General features: G+C 46.8%; 1 protein-coding gene across 2 annotated transcripts in view; it reads left to right on the top strand.

Annotated features, from left to right (window-relative positions):
* Enoph1 (enolase-phosphatase 1) overlaps positions 1-18,989 on the top strand; it is a 32,616-nt gene extending 13,627 nt beyond the window's left edge. Inside the window, exons 2-7 of one of the 2 annotated variants that reach the window (XM_052199490.1) lie at positions 3,629-3,730; positions 5,364-5,557; positions 12,408-12,540; positions 14,028-14,151; positions 17,852-17,994; positions 18,828-18,989. In XM_052199490.1, coding sequence (XP_052055450.1) covers positions 3,629-3,730; positions 5,364-5,557; positions 12,408-12,540; positions 14,028-14,151; positions 17,852-17,988 — 690 coding nt within the window. In that variant the 3' untranslated portion in view covers positions 17,989-17,994; positions 18,828-18,989. The other variant, XM_052199489.1, reaches the window with a different exon arrangement.
* The last annotated feature ends 7,644 nt before the right edge of the window (positions 18,990-26,633 follow it).

Raw genomic sequence — 26,633 nt, 5'->3', positions numbered from 1 at the left:
GCTCCTGTGCGTCTGTTCTGCCCTGCATGCGTGAGACCGGCCAAGCCGGCAGTTGGCTTCTTTGTCATTGTTGAACAGGTGAGGTGTGGACAAGGGGTTTTGAGGATGTAAACAGAAGAAGTTAGAAGACCTTGGTGATTTTCATTTGGGAGTTGTACTTAGATTTTGGTTTTAGATACATTTTATAATTTCTCAGACTTGGGCATTCTCTATAGTGGGTGTTTTCCTAGCATGCGGAAGGCCCTGGCTCACTCCTCCGCATACACACACACCTGCCTGGGCTTCTCGTTATATACCCAAACCACCGAGATGACACCGAGATGGTCTACTGACTATTAGATATCCTAACTTTATTTCATGGCTGTTACTGGTGACAGGCGCTCACCCCCAGCCCCACAACCTTCCCATTGTGTGTGTGTGTCTGTCTGTCTGTCTGTCTGTACAGTGATTCAGGAGCTTCGGAGGAGGCCAAGTGAGGAGAGGCCGCAGTGTGGAATGACTTGGAGTAATTATTCTAATTACATAACACATAGTGAGCCCACTTTGCCAGTATTAGGATCTTGTATTTTCAGGGCCTTCTGACCACTGTGGTGTAGAATGGAAACACTGTAATTTTTATACTCAGTAAAATTATACCTGGTCTCAGGTGACCCTGCCGAGAGCCTTTTCTAAGCACTCTGTGTCTCTGGAAACTGCTCTGTGAACTTGTCTATCTCGAGTCCTATTTCTGTATTTGCCGTATTGGGAAGTAAGACTGAGCAGTAGAGAACTCTTTATCGTTGTCACTTCGTTTTGTTTTGAGACTCCTAGAGGTCTGTGCTCCCCACATGTGCCTAAGGACTTTTCATTTTACATAGGAGCAGTAAACCTCAGTGCTTTGTTAGCGTGAATATCAGCATGAAAAATGCTTGTTTGGGGAACATGGTAAAGAGTGCATCTTCAAGCATCAGTTTATCTGTTAATAGACATACAGTCTTAGTCACGTCCGCCTAGCCTGAACCAGCAGGTCATTTCTCAGTAACTGGGTCGTGGCCTCCCCAGCCCCGAGGTCGGATTCTTACATCTGTATTGGTCTTTGTGTTTGCCTGGCCTGTGGAAAACCCCATTGCACACTCTCAGTGAGAAGGAAGAGGAGGGGCAGGGAAGTCAGTAGCATCTTGAAATGTAGTAGAAGCCATTGATACTTGTTGGAAGGTGACTGGCAGCAGTTGCTAAGTTAGTCCCTCTGCTGACTTACCTGTAAAGATGTCTTTACCATCATTGACCACGTCAGCAGTCAAGAATAAATAAAGAGAAAGGAGGGCAAAGGGCCCTGGGTTCAGGCCTTGGCACTAAACAATACTTTAACAGATAAATTATTTGTCTGGGTGTTTTCTCTGCATTTGTGTAGAGTGCTCTGCAGTGTGCTCTGGAAGTAGTTTTACTTTGCAGGTTCCCTAGAAGGTCCCAGAACATTGAGGGGTTGTGATACAGGCTTAGAACCTTTGCTCGATTCTGTTGTCATACCCCCCCCTCCCCCAGCTTCCCTTCAGGTTCTTTGGATGTGTTAGCTTGTGCCTATAGTTACTCAGGAGGTTGAGGCTAACCTGGACTACATAGTCAACCTTTTTTTCTTTTTCTTTTTCTGAGACAGGGTTTCTCTGTAGCCCTGAGTGTCCTGGAACTCAAACTGTAGACCAGGCTGGCCTTGAACTCAGAAATCCGCCTGCCTTTGCCTCTGCTTCCCAAGTGCTGGGATTAAAGGCGTGTGCCACCATTGCCCATCTACATAGCAAACTTAAATAGCAAAAAAGAAGAGAACTTCTACATTTCTGATTTTTGTAGCATTTATTAAAAGTATCTTTTAGCCAGGCGAGGCGGCATATACCTATAATCTGGAAGGCTGAAGTGTAAGGATTGCAAGTGTGAGGCCAGTCTAGGCCAAATAGAGAGCCCGTCTCAAGGTGGAGGCAGCTGGTGGATTTTTCAATCAATAAAGTGAGTGATTTTAAGCAGGTATAATGAATTTAATTCATTATACTTTAGCTTAAAATAAGAGACCTCTGAAGTCTACGTGTGGGTTCTGTATTCAGCGTTTAAAAGAAATGGTTATATGTACTGTAATATAACTTGAGGGTGTGTACATTCAGACATTTTAACTAGAGAAGGAGCCATGAGTGTAAGTGTATCAGAAAGGCATTTCCTTAGACGGTGAAGGCCAGGCTGGAGGGGTGGTTCAGTGGTTAGGAGCACATTCTGAGGACCTGAGTTCTATTCCCAGCACCCACCTCAGCTGCCTGTAACACAGCTCCAGAGGAGTCTGACACCCTAGCCTCTGTGGGCACCTGCATTCATGTGCACTACCCTCCTTACACATAAATTAAAATAATAAAAATAAATAAAGAGAAAGGAGGGCAAAGGGCCCTGGGTTCAGGCCTTGGCACTAAACAATACTTTAACAGATAAATTATTTGTCTGGGTGTTTTCTCTGCATTTGTGTATGTCTGTGCCCCACGTGCTTGTAAGTACTCTAGGAGGACAGAAGAGGGCGTGGCTGGTGTCCCTTGGATCTGGAGTTACAGGTGGTGGTGGGCAACCCTGTGAGTGCCAGAAATCACCTCTGGGTCCTCTGTGAGAGCCGCCAGCCCTCGTAACTGTGGATCCGTCTCTCTAGCCCCCTTCCCCAATAAATAAAACATTGATCAGTGTGCTATAACCTCAGCATGTGAGTTACTGACATGTTATTTGTTAGTGAATTGCTTTGCACATAAGTTTGCGTATCTTTTTCTTGTTTTCCTTGAGGCAGGGTCTCCCTTTGTAGCAGGAACTGGCCTGGAACTCCCTTACTACATAGTGTAGGTTTACTCGGTCTTCAGTCATTCCTCCTGTCTGTCTGTAAGGCATACTCGTAACTGCACAGCCACTTCAGGATGCGCTGGAAGAAGTCCGACCAAGCCTCTGGTGTACTGTCCCTTTAACATTGCTATCTGGATACCATTTAACTGATACCTGAGTCACACTGGTATTTTTCAGCAAAGCACTGCCCATCCATGCCCTCAAGAATCTGTGGCCTCAGGATGGAGAGGTGTAGTAGTTACAATCACTTTCTGCTCTTGCCAATCCACATTCAGTTCCCCAGCACCCAAGCATCCACGTGGCCTTATAACTGTCGTAACTCCAGGTCTGAGGCAGACATCCTCTGTGGGTACACATATAAAGTTGAACACTCATATACATACAATAAAGATAGAAAATTCAAAAAATAAGGCAAGCAAGAATCTATGGTCTGAGATTTAGCAGATTTGTGGAAAATGCCTGGGGAGTATGTTTTAGGCTTTGTGGGCTAAATGGTCTTACCTTGACCATTATGGCCCCAAATAGCCAGAAACTGTAAGTAAATGATTGTGGCTGTATTCCAACAAAGCGTCATTTAAAATACAAGCAGGACTAGCTGGCCGGCTCCCCACGTAGGTCTCTTAGTCCCCTTTGTGTCCCACTGGGAACAGGCCCGCAGCCGTGTCTTCCACTGGGACTTCCACAGTTCACTTTGTTAGTTAAGGTAAGATTATAAAAGACACAGATTGTGTGATGCAGTTCAGAAAATACCAGCCCGCGTTTTAAATTCTTGTTTCACTCTTCTTTTTTCCAGGACATTTTATTTCCGTATATCAAAGAAAATGTCAAGGAGTATCTGCAGACGCACTGGGAGGAGGCCGAGTGTCAGCAGGATGTCAGCCTGCTGAGGAAGCAGGTTAGGACCCTCTTCCCACTCCGCAGCCTCAGAGCGGAGCATGCTTGGAGACTTAGCGAGCTCTGAGCGAGCTGTCAATCACGCTGTCCAGGCAGACGCTGCAGTGGCTTGCCTGCCTAGGGCTTCACAGCATGTAGCAAGACAGGAGCAGCAAGTCAGAGCAACCTGTGTCTGCGGAATTGCCTCTTTCAGCGACTTGTTTAAATGGCATAAAAGCCTTGTGCATTTGTGAAATGAAGCCTTTCTGGGGGAAGACAGAAGGCTTTGTGCAGTGTCAGCCCATATCATTAATGTCACCAAGTGTCAGCAACTTGTCGATTTCTACTTTTGTACCTCCCAGCAGGAGAGTCCCCCAGTACAGTGCCCGTCACACCCCGGCACCCTACCAGGCTCCTCAAGCACAGTCCTCAGACTGCTCTCTGCCGCTCCCTCGTCAGTCTGCATCTTTGTTCTTGCACATGTGCGCCGTGCAGCCTGTCCTTGGGACAGAGACCTTCCACGCTGTGCGCCCTCACCAGCAGCTTTCCCAAGGGGGCTGTGAGGGCTGAGATTAGAAACAACTAACACCCTTTGGGTCGGGCAGGGTTGGGCTTCCCTGCTTGTCCTGAGGGTACCTTCTTATCGTCTCAGCAAATGCTCTGAGCATACATGCTCTCTTACGCTTAGATAATGCATTCATTGCATTGTTGCAAAACCCTTGTAATTGAATTGCAGTCAAATTGTGTGTGTGTGTGTGTGTGTGTGTACACTTACAGAAGCCGGGGGACATCACATAACCCCGGAGCTGGATTTCCAGACATTTGTTAGCCATCTGACATGGAGTCTACTGGGGACCGAACTTGGAGGTTTTTTTTTCTTTTCTTTTTTTTTTTTTTTAAAGATTTATTTATTATTATATGTAAGTACACTGTAGTTGTCTTCAGACACACCAGAAGAGGGCGTCAGATCCCATTACAGATAGTTGTGAGCCACCATGTGGTTGCTGGGACTTGAACTCAGGACCTTCGTTTGGAAGAGCAGTCAGTGCTCTTAACTGCTGAGCCTTCTCTCCAGAGAGAGGCAGAGGGGAGCCAGTGCTGTCACCATCTGGGTTCCTTTCCATTAGCCATGAACTAATTAATCCGTTTTCTAATGAATACTTTTTCCTGTTCGCTCTCCAGTTAAAGCCCTGAGGAAATGATCCGTCTCAATTAATCCTAATGTGCGTATGCCATCAACTGACTCAGCCTGACACCAGGACTTATAGTCACTGTCTGTCTTTTCTTCTCCTCAGCATGCCTTTGGGTTAGCAAGAAAGGCAACACAAACTTGTATGTTAGGATCATAGATTATTTTTTAAATGTTGTAATTGAGAGAGGGAGGGAGAGAGGAGAGTGTGTGGGATGGATCGCTTGGGGAGGTCAGAGCACAGTCTGAGAGTCATTCTCCCCTTTTGATCACGTGGGTCTCAGAGACTGAGCTCAGGTCTTCAGGCTTGGTGGCCAGTGCTTTTTTACCTAATGAAATCCTGTCTGGTTTCTGCTGTATCTTTTTTTAAAAAACACATGTGTGCATGGGTGCATGTGTGTGTAATAGTGTATGCATATAATGCTTTTTAAATGCGCACGTGCATAGACTTGTCTCTGATTTGAAGGCTGAAGAAGATGCACATCTGGATGGGGCCGTTCCAATCCCTGTGGCATCTGGTGGCGATCTGCAGCAGACGATCCAGGCCGTGGTAGACAACGTGTACTGGCAGATGTCTCATGACCGCAAGACCACAGCGCTCAAACAGCTGCAAGGCCACATGTGGAAGGCCGCTTTCATGGCCGGCCGCATGAAGGCAGAGTAAGTGCTCTGATGATGAGACAGGTCAGAGCCCAGAGCCCAGTGCAACCTCGCCTGTGCCCTTCCCTCCCCTCCCTTCCCCCCTGTGAGGGGCACAGTTGGTAAAAGGTGATAGAGCTGCCTGGTGCTGTAGCATGCACACTGCATCCGAGCATTTAGAAGGCAGAGGCAGGCAGATCTCAGAGTCCAGCAAGGGGAGGGTACATAAAGGGACCCTGTCTCAAGGGGCTGGGGGGTGGGGTGGGAGCTCAGATCAGGATTGCCTTTTTGTAGCAAGTGAGTTGTTTGCTTTTGTTTCAGAAGTATTTCATTCAGCTTCGTACCCCAGATCTGCACGTGGGGCTTTGTGGGCGAGGAGGAAGACATTTAAAACAGCTTCCTAAAAAGTGGCAGCCTGGGCCTGGTATGGTGGTGTGCATCTGTGGTGTTAGGAGGTGGACTTCCCTGAGCCTTCCGTCGGTGTCCCAGTCGGTGACCCCGGGTCCCAGCGGCCTCTCATAACTATCGTGCCTTTTGCAGAGAGGGCCGGAGAGACGGCCAGCAGTTAGGAACACTTGCTGCTCGTGCAGAGGGCCCAGGGTGAACTGCCAGCACTCGTAACCCCAGTCTAGGGGACCCAGTGTCCACCCCTGACCTCGGGCGTGAAACACACACATGGCGCACAGTCACACATATGTGTACATAAAACACTCATACACATAAAATAATAAATGAAACCAGAAAAGGGGAGAAGCTGTGAGACCGCATACTGCACATACGATAATAAAACCAGAAAGGGGTGACGCCGTGGGGCAGCATGCCTGTCGCCTTGCGGTTACTTAGCACCGCTCTGCCTCCACTTTTTCCAGCACCCTCATAATCTTTGTGGCTCGCAGGGTGATGCGCTTTCTGATTGGTCTCCCCTGAGTATTGTATTGCTGAGCTTTACAAACAAAATGTAACAGACTCAGGCTAGTCAGGCAGCTTAGTGACAAGGGCGGATGCTGCCACCTCTTGATAACATGAGTTCCAGTCCTAGGATCCACATTGTGAAAGGAGGTAAACCACTTCTGCAGGTGACCTCCGACCTTGATAAGTGTTGTGTGCAGGTGTGTGTATGCACATACAAGATGTAATAAAAACAATTTAAGATAGGTTCTTACCATCTGTCTGTCTGTGTCTGTCTGTCTGTCTGTCTGTCTCAGGCCGGCCTGGAACTTGCAGTGTAACTCAGCATGGCTTCATGCTGAGTTTCCTCTATCAGCCTTCCCAGGGCTGGAATTTATAGCTGTGTGCCTCTCTGCACACCCAGCTGACCCGAGAGGTTCTTGTTCTTTGAAGGGTTTTCATTCACTCGTCTGTAATCCTCGTATTCAGGGCCATTCTCAGCTGCCTGTGTTTCCTTTTTATGTCATGTATTTTGTTAGATGAAATGTCATTTTTTTTATGCTGGTACAAGGATCTGCCCTTTAGAAGAAGCATTGGAATTTCAGGGTCTGCCCTTACATGCACGCAGGAAGTACGCTTACATGTACTCAAGCAAAACACCAAAGTGAATCCTTTCAAAATGGGGAGGAAAGAATTTTCATGTTTCTCAAAGCACAATGAAAGTAAATTAGCCTCTTTTTGTAAATAATAATTATATAGTATTGTTTATATTGTTTTATTTTAGCTCCTTGAGACTTCAAACATAATCAGCTTCTTAGGTTTGTATAAGTCTTTTGTTTGCGTATATGGTAAGTCACATACATGTTGGTGCCCTGGAGGTCCGAAGAGGGTACTGATTTCCTAGAGCTGGAATTACAGGAAGTTGTGAGGTTGTGTGTGGGTGCTGGGAGCAGACCCAGGTCCTCTGCGAGAGCATGTGTAGGGTTCTATAGCTGCCTGCAGCTATTACGAAGTGGGTTTCTGGAACAGAAGCTGAGGAATAAATAGGGAAGAGGGGTGAAAAGAAGTAACGGCTAAGACAATATTCACTGATCAAAGCCGGAAACTTTAATGGCGCCAGACCTTTTAACAGTTTGGGCAAACCCTTCCCCCCAGACTCCAGGCTGAGTTCCGGTGGAAGTTGTCTAGCTTCTCTTGGAGGTCCTCGTCTTGACTGCTCCGGCAGCTGGGTGGGTCACCTGTTTAATTCAGGAATTCCTAGACCTGGAGGAACAATGAACTTAACCTTTACTTCGAGCACTCCACCCTGGGTGGAAAAGGATCCTGGCTATCTGGGAGAAGTTAACCTTGACCAAAGTCAAACTCTGACCAAGTGCAAGACTGCCCCAATATGGCTCTGTACATGTCCTCCCTTTTTTTATTAATTAGAACACGAGGAGGTAGAAAACAAGTGGATAAATATCCTTCATAAGAAGGCGGGCCTTAACCAGGAGGGGAAGCATTGACCGTAATTCCTCTTAAATATTGTATAACGTCTTTTTCAGAGGAGGGGTAATAGGCTCCCTTATTATTTTAAGGACAGCCTCTCGACGTTAACCCCTATGCAATTAGGTGTACTTCCTGGGGACTCAGAAGCAGAAATTCACCTCCCCATGCAGTGCTTTGCCTCGCAAGTCTCACTGGTACCCATGTTTGTTCATAAACAAACACACATAGATCTGAGTTCTATGTGGCTCCCTCTTTGGAGATCCACTTGTGTAAGTTTTGAAGCCAGGGGGGTCTGCAAGTGTCTTTAACAGACATGTAATCTCTCCATCCAGGTGAGCCTGGGTGGAGACAGCCAGTCTGCTTAACAAACAAGGTCAAGAGTTAAAGGTGGAATAGGATTAACTTGTCCCTGAAGTATCCAATTCAGTTGCAAATGAACAACTTTAAGGACCCAAAGCTTGGCCTCTGAGGTGGGAGAGGTAGCCTTGTGTATCAAGAAATAAGCTGTTACTTCTCAGGAAAAGTGGAGACTATATGTTAAATTAACACAGCTGGCTGAAGATTGTTAGCCATCTTCAAAATTGGAATCTTCAATATTGGAATTATTTCTAGACCAGTCTATGGTTGAGTCAGCTGAACACAATAAGGAGAAGAGTCATTTTAACTCTTCTTTAGATTAATTTTTCCTAAGCTAGCTTAACAGTCTCCATGTTCTGTCCCACAAAGTCTAAAAGCTTGAAGCTAGGCAATTTATCTAACCTGGGACATTTGACAATTGAGGTAAGTCAAGAACATATACCCAATATAGCTCTTATGTTACCATGGTCTGGGCATTCAGCAAGCACAGTCAGCATATCTTCTGCAGCATTCTGTGGAAAAAACAGAGGACATGCCTTCTCCCCCAATATTAAATCAGGATCATGGCATATGTTAATAAGTGAATTCCTTCATTTCACCTAGACATCAATATGTCTAATTACAAGATGTCATATACATTTAGCAAGGAGTTTCTTGGCATCCAAATTTTAAAATTTTCTTAAAAACATGAAAGCATAATATAAATGATATGTACAGGGACACGATTTCCCCTCTCTTCTCTCTTCCAAGAAGATATTGTTTTATTAATTTAAGTTGGAACACAAAGTATAACCCATAACATAGGCAATAACTATGTAATTATATAAAATAAACATAGCATTTTTAGTTGCTTTTTCTGTTAGAGCAGTTGCAACTAGACAGCCTAAAAATGAATCATTAGTCACATGCACATATTTTTTAATCTTCTAATTTAGAAATATGAATATCATTTATCTGTAATAACTAAGTCCTCTAGGATTAACACCATTATGTGGTAGAGGTAGAAATTGAGGACATCAAGAACAAATCTTTATAATTTGATGTGCACAAAATATAAAATTATTTCAAATACCTAAAGGACAGTCATTTAGAGAACATATCCTTTGTTCTTAGAAATTTGAATCACATTTGCATAAACTGTAGAAATTAAGAATTAGCAGTATTAAAAATGGACCAATTTTAAGCAATTATAAACCATGAGCTATATATATCTACTATTATTAAAAGCTTGACTTTTAACATCTTAAAAATAGCTGTTATAGCACCCAATTCAGGTATCTGTGTTGAAGCAGGGAGAAACTTAAAGGAATAAACATGTGATCTGATAGTACAAATTTTCTTTTGGATAACAATTATTAATTTTGCCTAAAAATGTTTGCCATGTAATAGACCAACCATTAATAATTTGATTGTTGCTTGAAGCAAGGAACAGACGTTTCCTACCTTGAAAACAGAGGTTTAAGACCTTCTGTGGCAAGCTTAAAATGAGGTAAATATAAGATAAAGCCAATTAATATATCCTAACAACCTTTGAAAGCCATTTACCTAAAAATTCTAAAAGTCCATAGGAGCAAGGGCCTGTAACAAACATTCTATGAACATTATACACTGACTATTTTAAGATCCTAACTTCTAGTATTGAAACACAGACAAAACATTTTTTTTTTTTTTTTTTTATTTATCTGCCCTAGGATCCACCTTTAGTCCTTGGCAAGGACTAGATCTGAGCCTTTTATCTAAGACCAGACCCAAACCTGTGTTTTGAGGATTAAACAAAAGAAACCAGTAATTCCATGGTCAAAGGAACCTACTTGATATCAAATACATTTCCACAAAGATCTCCTTTTTAATCTTGGAGGGTTAAATTTTGCTCCTACCATTGTAGCCTATAAACTTGTGGAAAAGTGGCAATGGGCCTCTAAAACCCATAGCTGTATCACTCTCAAAATTATCTTAAATTACAAAATGTTAAGAATTATGAGCCTGCAAACTGAAAACTGTAGCCAATGACACACTGATTTTTATTGTAACTCAATGTTTTCTTGCAATATTAGAGCACAATTGCAATTTTGGAAGCAAATCCCAATTTTAAACAATCTATTTTCTTTAAAATCAATGGCAAACACATATTTACAGCACAAGGTTTGTCTGCCAGTTCTTATGTTCAAGTGTATGACAGTGTAACTTATTAAAGAGACAATATTTTAAATCTTAATCTTCATTAAGTCCAATCTCCAGGCCAAGATTCACATGAAACACCATGCCAATTTAGGAGCATCTTAAAGGCCTGTATTTCCTGGATTGCGTCATGCCACGTGTTGTTTAAAAATGGCGACTACCCTAAACTACCAGCTTTAACCGTCATGCCACGTGTTGTTTAAAAATGGCGACTACCCTAAACTACCAGCTTTAACCTAACTTTTGTTAACAACATTATACCTTTTAAATAATGTCCAGTGACTTAAGCCAATACTCTATAGTCAAGACATGCAAAATATACCTTTAAATCCAATTATAAACAAGAACAAAGCATGAGTTGCGTTAGGCCACCTGTAGCTAGTTAAGATGGCTCTAACACTGAATCACCAGTTTTAAACTAACCTTTTCTTAATAACACTATACCTTTTACATAATACCCAATTAATTTATAACTCTTTAGTCAAGAAATGTAAAGCCTTATACCATTAAAACCAATTAGAAACAAGTATAAAGCGACTACATGAATTTCACAAGCCAAACCAAGGTCTTCCCAAATCTTGAGGCTTCTGGGCTTTTAAAAGCGGCTTTTTCCCCAGCCATGCTTGTCTCTTGGGTGAGTGAGCTGCGCTGCTGTGGCGCGCCTTTAAATCAATCTCCACACAAACTGTGGCTGGCTCAAGAGGTTGCCAGCAGATGAAATCCTTACCAATTTTTCTTTTTAACATGAAACAGTCATTCACACAAAGACACAGAGAGGACATAAACATACACATAGACAAACAGTCGGTGCACCGGGACAAACACGGAAAGATACACAGAAAGTTAAGCGTGCTTGTTAAGCAATTGCATCCATTTTCCTCTTTAAACAGCTCTTAGAGGCTGTGGACATATGCTTATTTTTAAAACCCCCTTCTTTTTCACCGAAATCAGCTCTTACGAGCTTTGGGCAAATGCCTACCAAATTCCTTCCCCATATTTCCCTATCTTTTCAACCCAAGCAGCCACTGTGCCGGGCCAACACAGTTTGCTTGAAAAACCGTATCCCTCTGCACTCAAAACGATAGACACAATTTTTCACTAGCGCTAGTTTTGACCTCTATGTTGCTTACCGTGCGGATACCATTCCTTATCACCTTTTCTGGGAAGCTTCGCTGGATAGGGTTACCTCAGGAAATTCTCCCGTACCAGGTTGCCCCACGTTGGGCGCCAATATGTAGGGTTCTATAGCTGCCTGCAGCTATTACGAAGTGGGTTTCTGGAACAGAAGCTGAGGAATAAATAGGGAAGAGGGGTGAAAAGAAGTACGGCTAAGACAATATTCACTGATCAAAGCCGGAAACTTTAATGGCGCCAGACCTTTTAACAGTTTGGGCAAACCCTTCCCCCCAGACTCCAGGCTGAGTTCCGGTGGAAGTTGTCTAGCTTCTCTTGGAGGTCCTCGTCTTGACTGCTCCGGCAGCTGGGTGGGTCACCTGTTTAATTCAGGAATTCCTAGACCTGGAGGAACAATGAACTTAACCTTTACTTCGAGCACTCCACCCTGGGTGGAGAAGGATCCTGGCTATCTGGGAGAAGTTAACCTTGACCAAAGTCAAACTCTGACCAAGTGCAAGACTGCCCCAATATGGCTCTGTACAAGCATGTAAGTGCTCTTCACAAAGGTCCATCTCTCCACCCACCGCTCACCACCCTAGTTCATTCCTTTATACATTTTTATTGTTAAATGCTGTTCCATCCACTAAACTTGTTGCTTTTATTCTGTGATCCTGGAAGTCCAGTGACCTGTTGTTTAGAACCACAGGAATTCCCTGTGTTATGGGGTTGCCTCTCAGGCCACCATTGGAGCCAATACAGAGGAGTGCGTGGCATCGTGTGCTGTCTGATGGTCATCTGGCTGAACCGGTACCTTTGCCGTGTAACTTGCTGGGTTTCCCTCCAGGTTCTTTGCAGATGTGGTTCCCGCAGTCAAAAGGTGGAGAGAGGCCGGAATGAAGGTGTACATCTATTCGTCAGGGAGCGTGGAGGCACAGAAGCTGCTCTTTGGGCATTCCACAGAGGGAGACATTCTTGAGGTAGGTTACTTGGCGTCCGACTTTGTTTGCTCTGATGAGTCTTATGGCCAGCAGCAGCCTGGGAGGATTTATTTGGCTTACACTGCTGCATCATTTGGGAGCATGGATGCCGGAGCACAAACGAGGGCTGCTTTACTGCCTCACTCAGCCTGGCTTGCTCAGCTTGCTTTTTCCTGCAACTAAGGGCACACACGTGCACACACACACACTGGCACACACACAGTGTAGGTTCCAAGCTGTGTGTGCTAGAGCATCTGCCAGTGCATCTCTCAGGAGGTTAAGGTAATAGCATCACACTGTCAAGGCCAGCCGGCCTACACAGTGGGGTTGAGGGGCCCATGAGGAGGCCTCACTATCTCAAACATTAAAATATGAAAGCAGTGTTTCGTTTCCTAGGAAGTTTGAGTTGTCAGTAGAGGTGTAGAGTACATTTAAATCCTAAGTAATTCTGGTGAGGCTAGTACTAAAACCAGGTTACATATGTATGTGCATGCACACATACACAAAAGCATATACACACATTGTATAAATTATATGTAATAAATATTTATGTATTTTATATATTTTTTACTTTTATGTATAAAAAGGTACATGTATATATGAACATGGTGACACATTAGAAAGTACTATTCCTCTAATTCAGAACATCAGCAACTCAAAACTCCTCCCCTTCCCAGAAAGGCTAAATAGACAGAATTAGTGGGCTGTTAGCTTTCTTGAGGGAGTTAGAGCCCATGGCTTCCTGCCACACTCAGAGAGTACTTTGTCACTTAGCCGTGCTTCTGTCTCTGAAATTGGGATTTTCTGGACCCATAGTGGATATTCAGAAAACATTTTTGTTTTGGATAGAGTGCCATATTCTAGTTATACATATATATATATTTTCTTTTTGTCTTCTATAGCAGATATTAAACCAGTAATGAACCCTTTAATAAATGACAGTCATTTTATAGCTACAGATAGAAACTTTGTGTCTGTTGAGACCAGCAGTGAGTGAGGTCTAACATTGTAAGTACCCAGGGCATGGTAAGCCTGGTTTCAGTAGTAAAAGTCTCCTTCAGTTACCAAGGGAGTCAAATATGCAACAGAGGTATGCAACATCAGCGTCAACTTCTTTAATAGTTAAAAACAAATTAACCTTTTCCATCCGGAGCAAAACCCAGCCCAAGAAGCAGTTTGTATGTACCAGTGTTTTCAGACTAGAAGGTAGGGCAAGCATACTTGGAGTGATTTCCGGCATAAAGTAGAGCTGATGAGAACCAAATGGGACCCGTGTTGAACTAGGAGATTTCTTCCAAGTGTGTATTACCATAAAATACTTGTTTTTTGTAGCTTCTTTAAAGCATTCCGTGAGATATATTTTCAGTACATACATGTGAAATGCTGTCACTGTAATGGGCGGGCATTTCAGAGGGAGGCCTGCAGGTGAAGAAGGCAGTCCATTGCAAGTAGGTCTGCACTGAACAGGCTTTCCCTTCCCCCATCAGCTCATCGATGGCCACTTTGACACCAAGATTGGGCACAAGGTGGAGAGCGCTAGTTACCGGAAGATCGCGGATAGCATCGGCTGCTCCACCAACAACATCCTGTTTCTCACGGATGTCACTGGAGGTAAGTAATGTCAGGCTTGGTGTCCTGGCGGTGTTGTCATTGCGATGTGGCACCTGAGCGCTTTAAGGGGGCGAGGTTCGTGCTGTCCAGAGGATGGAGCCATCACGGTGGGGAGACATGGGCCCTGCACTGGCTTCTCCTCTCACATAGCCACAGAGGAGGAACAGGTCTTCCTTAGAACCCTCTGTGAGCCTGCACCTGCCAGGGAGGCCGTTCCCCAAAGGTTCCCAACCTCCCCGACCTTAGCAATACCTGATGGAGACCAGTACTGAAGGCCGCAAGCCTGCTCAGGGGACAGTTGAGAGTACACCTTAGCTCTCCTATGTGTGCTGTCTTCACGTGGCATAACTGGATGTCCGTGTCACCTTCCAAGGAAACATTGTGGAAGGTTCAGGCCTAGGGAGGTAGCTCTGTGGGTAAGAGTGCTTGCTGTGCAACCATGAGGACCTGAGTTCAAATATCCAGCCCCCACATAGCCTCTACCTGAAGTCCTAGCCTTAGCAACGACAGCTGTGTCCTGGGAGCTTGCTGCTCAGTCACCTACCTCAGGGCAGACGTTCTAGTTCAGTGAGACTCTGTCAAGAGTGAGGCCAAGATAATAAGATGATGGTATCCATACAGAGCCTGTCACAGTGGTACTGCTACTAAGAAGAAAAGTGTGTCTTCATAGTCCTTGGTAGCTGGTGGGGATTTGTAGTCTGGGCAGATGGTAGCATCCCCAGGGCCTGCTGCCCTGAGGTTTGGAGCAGCAGTGAGGACCAGGCTCTCTCCCCCTCGTCCTAGCTGGGCTGGGATCCTGTAAACTGCTTACATTCTTCACATCCTGGAAGTTGTTTTTTTTTTTTTTTAATAAGATTTATTTATTTTATGCTTATGAATACACTGTAGCTGTCTTCAGACACACTAGAAGATGACATTGGATCCCATTACAGATGGTTGTGAGCCACCATGTGGTTGCTGGGAATTGAACTCAGGACTTCTGGAAGAGCAGCCAGTGTCTTAACCACTGAGGCATCTCTCCAGGCCCTGGAAGTTTTCCTTTTACACACCTGATCGCACTGCAGGCCAAGGCTTGGCTTATTCTTAAAGATGTATTTATTTTTATTTTATGTTATGGCTGACTTATATTACGGATGTGGAAGCTAGACGAGATTATTGGATACCCTGGACCTGGAGTTTCAGGTGGTTGTGAGTCAGCATGTGGGTGCTGGGAATTGAACCCAGGTCCTTTGGAAGAACAGCCAGTGCTTTGAAGTACGGACCATTTCTCCAGCCCAAGGCGTATCTGAGCCAGACCATGTGAAGTGATAGCTGGGACAGCAACGCTCACACTGGAACATTTGCTGGTTGTATTTCTCTGTGGACTCTGTCCTGATTGAGGCTGTACTCCACTGCTGAGGGATTTGGGGAGCAGTATAAGATTCCCTCCCCATCACTATAAGCTTAGGGTGTGTTCAGGATTTCTGTGAAGAATGAAAATTTGCAACCTTTTCCTGTGTTGCCCTCGTAAGTTTAGCTGGTTTAGCTTGAATTTGTTTTGATTACTTCTAATTTCAATAACATTTTCCATGGTTGATTTCCCCATAGACATAGAATTAAAGGTTGGCTCTGTGGCTATACCCCAGGTAGCTATACCCCAGTCTCACAGTTGACTTTATCTTGTGATCCCAGACACTTCTGTCTTCTTCTGGCTTTGGTTCTATTCATGATTGTAACTCCCAGGGCTGCCAAGACAGCTCAGTCAGAAGTGCTTGTTACGCAGCACCTCGTGAAGTGCTCCGGTGTGGCTGGTGGTTGTAATCCTAGTGCTTGGGAGGAGGAGGCGGCAGATCCCTGGGCTCTCTGTGAGTTCCAGGCCAGTGACAGACCCTATGTCAAGAAGGAAAAGGTCATCGGTGTCTGAGGACTGACACTTGGTTGTCCTCTTGTCTCCATGGGTGTACATGCACAGCACATGCATCACACACGTGTGCACACACTAATTCTAACTGTTTGTTTGTATGTTGTGCTGCTTGCATACAGAGAACAGAAGGCAGTGTGTGCGGTGGGGACGGAGGTCTGTTTCTCCTACCATGTGGGCTTGGGCAGTGGAGCTCTTGCCGTCAGCATTGGTGGCACGTACGTGCCCTTTCTGGGTGAGCTGAGCTGTCTCACTGCCCACAGCTCCTCAAGACTGCTTAGGCCTTCCTCATGGTTTTGTCTTGAGGTTCTTCTAACTTTGAGGCCTGCAGATTTTCTTGTTTCATTTAAGCCATTCTCCAGGGCTGAAGATACACAGTGAAGGACCCAGCATAGATATTCCCAGCTCTGTTTGTGTTTGTTTATTGTTGTTTTGAGACAGGGTTCTCCATGTAGTGCTGACCATGTCTGGCTATATAGTCCCAATGTTAAAAGAATAGGAGAAGTTGGCCTTAGATGAAATCACCTGTATTTAGATGTCTGATAAGGATAACGCATACACACACACACACACACACACACACACACACACACACACATGCCATCAGCTCCCACACATTAGTCATGAGGGCTGGACCCTGGATGGTCCATTGCTGGGATGGAAAGGTAGAGGCTGCTCGCTGTACTCTTCTGTCGTCTCTGGTCCCGTGGTCTCTGGTCCCATGGTCTCTGGTCCCGTGGTCTCTGGTCCCGTGGTCTCTGGTCCTTTTAGCACCACATACTCATCCCTTTTCTACCAAGGCAGGGCATAGAGTCAAGCTGATACTCCAAATGATACTAAAGTATGGAAGAGCAAAATAAAATTTGAACTTGAGGCACACAGAGTGCAGACCAGTGGCGCGGCCGCATGCTGGGCGCCTTCGTGGAGGCGGCCCGCTGTGCTGCGCCAGCCTTTGCTTTAGGGCACTGGCCTCACATCAGGCTGGTGGTGGAAGCTGTAGGCCTGCTCCTTGCTTAGCTCTGGATCTGTGTGTGTGGGGGGGGCGGGGGTAAGGAAGGTCGGGGCTACGCTGTCCTCGTGTTGTCAGCAGTGGTGCCTAGCACACAGTAGAGGCATGTAAAGGTGGGGCTAGCTGTGGTTTCCACCTGACAGTCAGATGGGGGGAGGACCATGCGCCTCCTGTGACCCCCCCCCCCCCCCACACAGCTTATCTGATGTAATGCGACTGCTCTTGTCTGTACTGTCTTCACCTGGCACTGTTCCGGCGCTGACCCTAGGGTCCCCACAGCTTAGGAGGGGATGGACAGTCATATGTGTCTTGTCAGGACAGCTAAGTATACGCTATAAGAGGTACACAGGCTGTAATGCAGGGGTGGTGCTGCATGCTTTGAGTGGAGTCTCTGCAGGGGCATGGCCTGTTGGGGCCTGAGTGAGAGCGCGTTCTCTCCCTGCAGTGGATCACAGGACTCCTTTGCTCTCATCTACTTGATAACAGTGTTAGACCCCACAGCCTGCCCTTTGGGGATCAGCTCAGCTCTTTGGGATAACCTGCAAGAATGGGCAAAGGGCGTGGGCCAGAGCAGCCTGTGTTGCATTCATCAGTAGTTCTAAGTAAAGCACAGTACAACGGGCTGTTTTCTGTCCCATACACGAGGTGCTCCTTAGCATAGAATCTATATCTGTAAAGACTTGGGCATCGTCTCACTGTGTGCCGGCTCCCGCCGCGTTCTCTCTCCCTGATGACCTGCTGTCCCCTCAGGTGCCAGGCCCTGGTGTCTCACCTGTTCTTTCATCTCACAGAGGCCAGCGCTGCCGAGGAAGCCGACGTGCACGTGGCTGTGGTGGTGCGGCCTGGCAATGCAGGGCTAACTGACGACGAGAAGACATACTACAACCTCATCACGTCCTTCAGCGAACTCTACCTGCCGTCCACCTAGAGCAAGGTCTGAGGAAGAGTCCCCGTCCCCTAGTGTCTAGCTTATTCTACCTGTAAAAGTCACTTACTTACGTGTGCATACTGACATGTGAAGAGTATATACGTGGGTGTGTGCTCAGATTAATCTCCATGGGCACATAGTGGGAGAAAAGCTGTCAGCCCACGAGGACCAAATTCATGTAAGATGCTGTGTGTGTAGACTGTAGATAGACAGACCGTAAATCTAATCTTACCAAGGCCGGAGAAGAAACTGCAAAAATACAAATCAAATCTGTGATGTTCATCAAATCATTTACCAAATGGAAAGCTAGTTTAGAGAAATTATTATCCAGACTGGACGGGCTTTGGAGGCACCATAAAGAGCAGCCCCTCATCCCTGTCTCAGAGCGGGCCCCACTGCTGCACTGACACTCACGGCCCAGCGTTCTGAGGCACTGCCTGAGGTCCTTCCTGCTCAGAGAATGAGTCTGAAAGGTGGTCTGGTCAGGCAGGCAGGACGGACGGACGGATGTGCTCCGAGTCCCAGCCTGCCGCCCGTAGAGCTCTTGGGATAGCTGGGGCTGCGATGGGTACCACTAACCCTCCCGTGTTCGCGTGGTTTGGAGTTGCCTTCCTGTGTCTTACACAGTTTGAGAATATTTGTCAATAACTATTTTTTTTAAAAAAAATGTTTTATTGAAACCAGTGTAACAGCACAAAGAGCTCTAATGTGTAATACTTCCTCTGAAATGGATGCAGAGATGTAAATTTTATAACAGCCCTGTTTATCCTGATGCTATTCTGACGGGATTTCGTGTCAGTTTCGTGTAATTAATTAATAAAGGCGTTTTCTTCTTTCAGTTTCATATAGATGTGTGGATTGTACCCCACTCTGTCAGAAGCAGAGAGGAAAGCGAGGCTGAAGCAACTGGAAGACTGAACTTCCTTGAGATTTTTCATGGAGTGTGTGCTAGGTGTGTCTGTTTTAACAGAATATAAATGAACATCACTGCATAGCTTCAACTTGTATTTGAATGTTTTTCCGACTTAATTCAGACAGCATTCAGTGTATAAGTTTCTTGGAATTTTGATAACCATGGTTTTTCCCCCCACATTTTAATTGGTGTGTGTGTGTGTGTGTGTGTGTGTGTGTGTGTGTAGGGGAGGGGAGGCCAGGCCAGACAGTTGTGATGTTTGGTTCTCTTCTCTACCCTCCAAGGCAGGGGTCAAACATGGCGCATGTCATGGGTCTTGCTAGTGGCAAGAATCTTTATCTGCTGAGCCATCTCTTCTATGTTTGTTTTGTTTCTAAGACAGGGTTTCTCTGTGTAGCCCTGGCTCTCCTGAAACTTGTTCCGTAGACCAGGCTGGCCTCGAATTTAGGGATCCAGCTGCCTCTGCCTCCTGAGTGCTGTTATTAAAGGTGTGGCCATCACTGCCATATCAGTTTTTAAAAGGTTATATTAAAAAAATCCTTAAAGGAAATAGTTACTTTTCGTAATTAAGAATCCTATAGGAATCATTTTGGGGGAGATGCATTGAATAAGAGGTAAAGTCTTGAAAATACGTGGAGGAAAGGAATAGAAGAAATGTCATGTTGATCAGATTTTGTCACTGATACATAGAATAAACTCACTCATGCTAAGTCACAGAAATGGGGATGATTTGTAAATGGTGAAATCCATCCTCACGGAAGGATTCACTTCATGTGTACATATGCATTTGTAGACAAGCTCACGGGCAAATGGCAGAACAGATTATCCTTTAATAACTGTAATTAGGAAAGTAAGGAATTGAGAGACAGCCTAGTGTGGCGGCACGTCCCTGTCACCTCAGAGCTCCCCCAGCCCTGGAAGAGAGCCTTGCATCTTAGCAAGGGTTGACTCTTCCAGGCCAGCTTGTCTACATAGGAGGCCCAGGGCATCCAAGGCTGCAGAGTCCCAACCAAAAAACAACCAAATCCTGTCTGCCCTGCACGGATGTGACTCCTAGCATTCACGGGTGGCTCGCAGCCATCTAATTCCAATCCCACGATATCTGATGGATGCCTCTCCCTGCGTCAGGCACTCGTGTGGTCCACAGACATACTTGCAGTCAGAACATTCATATGTGTCTAGTAACATGTGCTTTTTTCCCTGGTCTCTCTGTTTGTAGACGGGGACAAGGGACTACCGAAAAGGCAGCTTTTTATGCCTGTGCTAAGCCAGATGTATTTTGGCTGTTCTCCATCCATAGCATTGACTTCCAAGTTACCGTTCTAGGGAGAGAAATCCCAGGAGCTGATTCTCTAATCAGTAATTCTGGAGCAGAGAGGCTCGCTGTTAGAGGTTTGCTGTGTAGGCTGCTTTGGGCTGCTGAGAGTCACTGCTGATTATAGGGTTGTTTGACATCAGGGCCCTAAATGCCAGTGTGGGTGCAGGAAAGGCTCTGCCCAGCAGGCGGTGCTGTTCTCCCACAGCCGCGCCTGAAGGCTTCCCATCAGATGGAGCAGGGAGGGAGCTGGTAATGACAGAACAGTTCATTTATCTTTAAAAGCCAGTAACATGCCATTGCAAGAGCAGAGGAGTTGGGCAAACTTTTACCCACCCTCTAATCCCCTTTCCCTTTGTGTGTCTAAAAAAGTTTAAACATTAAAAACATTTTAAAAAGCCAGGCAGTGGTGGCTCACGCCAGTAATCCCAGCACTTGGGAGGCAGAGGCAGGCGGATTTCTGAGTTCGAGGCCAGCCTGGTCTACAGAGTGAGTTCCAGGACAGCCAGGGCTACACAGAGAAAACCTGTCTCAAAAAATTAAAAAAATAAAAAATAAAAAAACATTTTTTTGCTTTTTGGGTAGCCATCACCCCAAACTCTAACCCTGAGCCAGTTCTGCCACAACGCTCTCACTGTTAGGCTCTGTCGCTTCGAGAGCTCTTCTGTCAAGCGCTGGAGTTTGCACATTTGCTCCTGGGAAGCCAGCTACCGTGCTGTGTGGGAACCCAGATTCACACCGCCTGCAGCGGAGCCCAGCCCGCCAGCCAGCCACTGCTTCCTGCCTCAGGCTTTCAGTCAGCAAGCTGAGTCCCGGCATACCACAGAGCAGAGGCGTCCCAGCTGCGCCAGCAGTTAGCACGGACTCTGGGAGTCAGTGGATGTTTTTCTGCTGTTGCAGCCATGACAGTGTGTTCAACAGTCACGGTAAATAGGACATCAGCCAAGTCACCAAGTGAGTCAGCGTTACCAGGTGTGCACAGGCTTTCCTCGCCCGTGACACAGTGCACAGCTAGGAATGTCAAGATTGCCCCATTCTCTGCCCCAGTGGCCACATCGCTTTTCTTCCGTATCTTAGGGTTTTACTGCTGTGAACGGAGATATGACTGAGGTAACTCTTAGAAGGACAATATTTAATTGGGGCAGGCTTGCGGGTTCAGAGGTTCAGTCCATTATCATCAAGAAGGGAGCATGGTAGCGTCCAGGCAGGATGGTGCAGGAGGAGCTGAGAGTTCTGTGTCTTCTGAAGGCTGCTAGTGGAAGACTCGCGCATGCCCACAGTGATGCACCTACCCCCAACAAGGCCACACCCACCCCAACGAGGCCACCTCTCCAAATAAAGCCATTCCCTGGGCCAAGCATATTCACTCACATTTGGGGGTGATGCAAACCGCAGGGCGCCTCTGATTTCCTCTCCTCCCTCACACGAGCAGTCAGACTGGCCACTGGCTTTTTCATAGCACCTCCTGTACTTTCCATTCCTAAGAACCTTTGAAGTCCTTCAGTTACCTACATCATAAATAAGATACCCTGCAGAAAGACCATAGATCATGGGGCGTGCAGTCAGGTTTGCATCCATCAAAGGGCCGAGCTTACAGATCTCAGAAATCTGCACGTGGTTGTCCCGTGCCTATAACCCCAGCACTCAGGAGGAGGTGGCCACATACTGAGTTGGAGGCTGTCCTGGGCTACTCAAGATGCAGTCTTTAAACAGACAGCCTCGGGGCCAGGAATGGTGTTTGTGGAAGGAAGTGCCTTGTATTTGGAGAGAGTGGCCTCGAGTTGACTCACCGGCTGGTCTGGTCGGAAATGCGCTCAGAGGCTGCACTGAGTCCTCCTTCACTGTCTAGTCAAAGCCCTTTTCCAGCCCCTTCCTTGCCCTGACTGCAAATCTCACTCACGCTTACAGAAGCTCAGTGGCAATTCATGTTAGAATTCTAATACTGACTGCCAGGTGAGCTTGGTGGCCTGGCTTCCCACGGAAATTCTGATGAAATGATGTTCCTTCTTCCCCGCGTGTGCGCAGACTAATTGAGCAGTTAGACGAAAAACTGAGAAGGACCTGAAGCGTCAAATCAGCTTCTTAATTTCTTAATCAGCTTCAGCTTCCCTCAGCAGGACCCAGCTGTCCTCGGTACGCAGACAGCCACGCGGGAGCACAGCCACTAGGCTGCTAGTGGAAGACTGGCGCATGCCCACCGTGATACACCTACTCTGACAAGACCACACCCACCCCAGCATGGGAGCACACACCACACGGGAGCACACTTCAGTTCTGCATAGAGCTTGGGCAGTGTGGCTGGCACTGGTAGCTGCAGGTATTATAAAACATGAGCCTTTTTAAAAATAACAGTGCCAGCTCCTGGACACAGAAAGCTCCCAGCTAGGATGGGCAGGGGACTGTTGTGACCCTGAAAGCTACAGTGACGCTGCTTTTATGTGCTTTGAGCACGAAGCTGCTTGGAGCAGACTCAAATGCCAAGATGAAAACTAGAGAGGGGTGTGTGAGCTATGGGCAGCCGCTTGTTTTAGGTTAGTGTGTGTGTGTGTGTGTATGCACACATGTGGAACATAAAGGACCAGGACAGGCTTCCATCTGCCAGGCCAGTGGGCCATAGCCTGTAGGGCCCCCTGTCCCCGCCTTTCCTCTCACTGCAGTCCCACTGGGGTTACAGGTGCACACTGTCATGTCCCCAAGGCTCAGATCCTATGCTTATGTGCTTGCAAGCACTTTACTCAGTGGGCCACCTCCCCAGTCTGTCTGTCTGTCTCTGTCTCTGTCTCTCTCTTAATGAGACAAAGGCTTGCTGTGTAGCCCAGGACCACCTAGAATTTACAGTTCTCCAATCTCCGCTCCTAAGTTCTGGGGTCACAGACAAGGCCCAGCACATCAAGAATGTGTGGACCAGCTAGCTGCTCCAGGCAGCGTCCTAGGTGCTAAGTAAGTGGCAGACAGAATCTTAGCCCTGCTAGAATTTCCCTTTCACCATAGGGAAGAGCCAGACAATGACTGTGCCACAGTCGTGTGTAATTATTTCAAAGTTCTCTTTAGTCTTAGGGATACTTCGCCTGCTTCATATCTGTACACTGTTAGGACCTGGTCCCAGCAGAGGCAGAAGGCAGAAGGGAGCATCAGACCCCCTGGAACTGGTGCTACAGACATTGTGAACCACCATGTCATTGCTGGGAACTGAACCTAGGTCCTCTGAAAGAGCATCCAGTGCTCTTAACCACTGAGCCAACTCTCCAGCCCCATGTACTACAATCTTAGTCAATTGCAGGTACACACTTTATTAAATCTCTCTCTTTTTTTTTTTATCTCATGCATGTGTCATGGCATACCTGTGGAGGTCAGAAAGCAGCCGTGTGGACTGGCTCCCGTACTACATGGGTCCTGGGGACTGAACTCAGGTTGAGCAGTTTATCAGTAAGAACCTTGCCTACTCAGCCGTCTCTGGCCCAGGATCAGGTTTTACAAAGACTTAGTCCGAAACAAACCTGAAGGAAATAGTGTTGAGGTAGACTTGGGGAGGCTGGTTTGAAGAGTTGAGAGACCACCCCCAGCTCAGTGAAGATGGTGAGATTTACACGTTTGAAGGTAGATTGCCCAAGACCCTGCAGTCAGGGCCAGCCCGACTGGGAGGAAGGTTTAGAGCAGGACTGGGACCTATGGGGCATTGTACTGAGCTGGGATTTCAGTCTTGAGGACTTGGGGAAGCACTGGAGTTTCTTCAGCCGAGGGAAGAAACGAACAAGTGTAGCTTTTAAGAGAGATGAGTTTGTTGTGTCCCGTGGTGGAAGGGACACATGGAAGCAGAGACCATAGTTGTTAAGGAAACATCAGGAGAGATGGCTACCGGCTTGGGCCAGATGGTGGCAGTAGAGATTCGCAGTCATCTTTAAAGACCAGGAGGGTTTCATATAGCCCAGGCTGGCCTCTGGCCTTAAACCTCTCCTCCCCTTCCCTTCCTCCTCCCCCTCCCTTCCTCCTCCCCCTCCCTTCTCCCCTTCTTCTCTTCTCTCCTCTCCTCTTTCTCCCTTTTTCTCTTCCTCATCTTTTCCTTTTTCCTCCCTTCCTCTTCTCATCTTCCTCTTCCTCTTCCCCCTCCTCTTCCTCCTTCTCCCTCCTCCTTTTTCTTCTTCCTCCCCTTCCTCTTTCCTCTTCTCATTTTCTTCTTCTTCCTCCTTTTCCTTCAAGAAATGACTTCTCCATGTAGTCATGGCCATCCTGGAACTCACTGCGGCCTTGAACTCTCGGAGGCCGGCCTGCCTCTGCCTCTGCCTCTGCCTTTGCCTCCTGAGGTCTGGGATTAACAGTGTGTCCCACCATGCCCGGCTTGAAGACAGCTTCAAAGGTGACACTGCTAGGATTTCCCCACAAACATGGGGCATGAGGACAGATACAAGGTTAAGAGAAAAGAGATCCCTGTAACGACTGGAAGACCAACATCTTTAACTTACACAGGACAACTGTGCGATGGATGGGCTTTAGGACTTGAGACCAGAGGGTTAAGCTGAGGTCCCTCACAGTGGAGATGTCATTAATTAGCAAAGCGTCAACCAGTCAGGATGGAGATCTGGGCTGGACAACCTGGAAGGGTTGATACATGGCGATACTTAAATCTTCCTCCTTTCCTTGTTTGAGATAGGGTCTTACTATGTAGCTCATTCAAGAGTGAAACCCAGCCCTCCTGCCTCTGCCTCTCAGTGCTGGGACTGCAGGTGATTCCACTGAATACTTCTGGCCTCTTCTCCTTCAAGAGGCTCAGTTGGACAACATGAAACTCAATCCGTGTGGCACTCTGTTCCCTGACCTCCAGGGCTGCTCATTCTATATGCAGATTCCCCGTTATGGCTGCCTGTGTGAGTGCCGGGGCTCTCAACTCTACCGGGTCACACTGTTCTCCGTTTTTATTTGTATGTGAGATCGTTTAAAAACAAGGTTTAGAAGATACATCCCATCCCCAACCTCCCAACCCCCGTCCCCTCACCAGCTACTTAACCTCTGTGGGTTTTTGGATTGATCACACATATCTAAAACTTAAAAATGATGAATCCACCTGTAAGAGAAAAGACAGTATTTATCATTTTGAGTCTGGGGTACCTTACTTCGGATGACTCTCACTTTAGGGTGACTGTAAGATCTGTTTGGTGCAGATTTTATAGTTTCTTTTTAACAGCTGAATAGCAAGCGGAGATGGAGCAGCTCCACAAAAGGGAAGCTGGGATAGGATTAATTGGGAAGGGGAGGGGGAAGGGGTTGCGGGAGGGCCAACACTGAAGGCCTTGTGAGAAGCTACAGGAAACCTACTACTAGAAGCTGGGGCGGGGGCGCGCGTGTGCACGGGTAGGGAGATCCCCGCACAGGTGTGCGTTTAAGGGAGTAGCCACCTATGGGGAGGCTAATGCCCCAGCTAGCCCTTAGGCCATCAAGTAAAGCCTTCAGTGCCAGGAACAGGTTACATCTGGTGGAGTTGTTGACCAAAGGGGTCTCACAGACACCCATCCCCCAAACATCACAGGCTATCGCTAAGGGTGTTGGTTAATACAACTTGCCTCATTGAACACAGAGATATCCAGGTGACGCCCAGCCAGAAGAAGCTTCAGCCCTGCTGACTCAGTGTTCATGATGCTGAGAGGTGCTGTGCTCCGTATCAGAGGAGAAGAACACACACCAGTATCACCGAGCTAACAGACCGGACAGGAGATAGACTGCAAGACATGCTGGCCGTAGCGGCCCACTGCTACGGGAGTACCCGCCACTTTTGATTGACTTTAGAGCCTGCTCCACGACAAGGAGCATGTACAAGATACTGCTTAAGGTGGCCAAGAGCTGGCACTAAATAGGTCCTGAGCCTAGCGGAGACCCCACTGCAGTTCAGTGACTCGTGATGACATTTCTGTACCAGAGCTCACAAACTAAGCCCTCATTGGAGGAACTGCTGCTCAAGGTAGATGGTAATTAATGGAGACCCACAACTAGGCGCTGTGAGAGTGAGTGTGGAGCACTTAGCACTGACTGGGAGGCCTTTATCAAGACCCCTCTCTGCAGACGAGGCAGGAAGAGCGTGAGAGCCAGAGGTGGCGACTCCAAAGAAACTGGTTCTAGACACAGTAAAAGCTGATGCACGTATGAACTCAGAGCACTTGACGGCACACACAGGGCCTGCCCAGGTTCAAACCAGACAGCACTGAGAAGGGAGCGCAGACGCAAAGTCCTTCCAACCCCTAACCAGGAAGATAATCATAGTTGATACGTGCAGGGAACAAAACCAGCTTCCTCAAATGGAGTGTCACTGGGTATACCGACACAACTGCAGATCCCAGGTGCTTAGACCTCCAAGCTACCTACTGCCGGAGGTGGGAGGCGGCTGGGAGGGAGAGCTGTGGGTAGCTTCCAGGCTGGGAAGCTGAGAGA

The sequence above is a fragment of the Apodemus sylvaticus genome, chromosome 11 (genome assembly GCF_947179515.1).
Source record: "Apodemus sylvaticus chromosome 11, mApoSyl1.1, whole genome shotgun sequence".
NCBI lineage: Eukaryota > Metazoa > Chordata > Mammalia > Rodentia > Muridae > Apodemus > Apodemus sylvaticus.
This window is presented reverse-complemented; position numbering and strand designations above follow the sequence as displayed.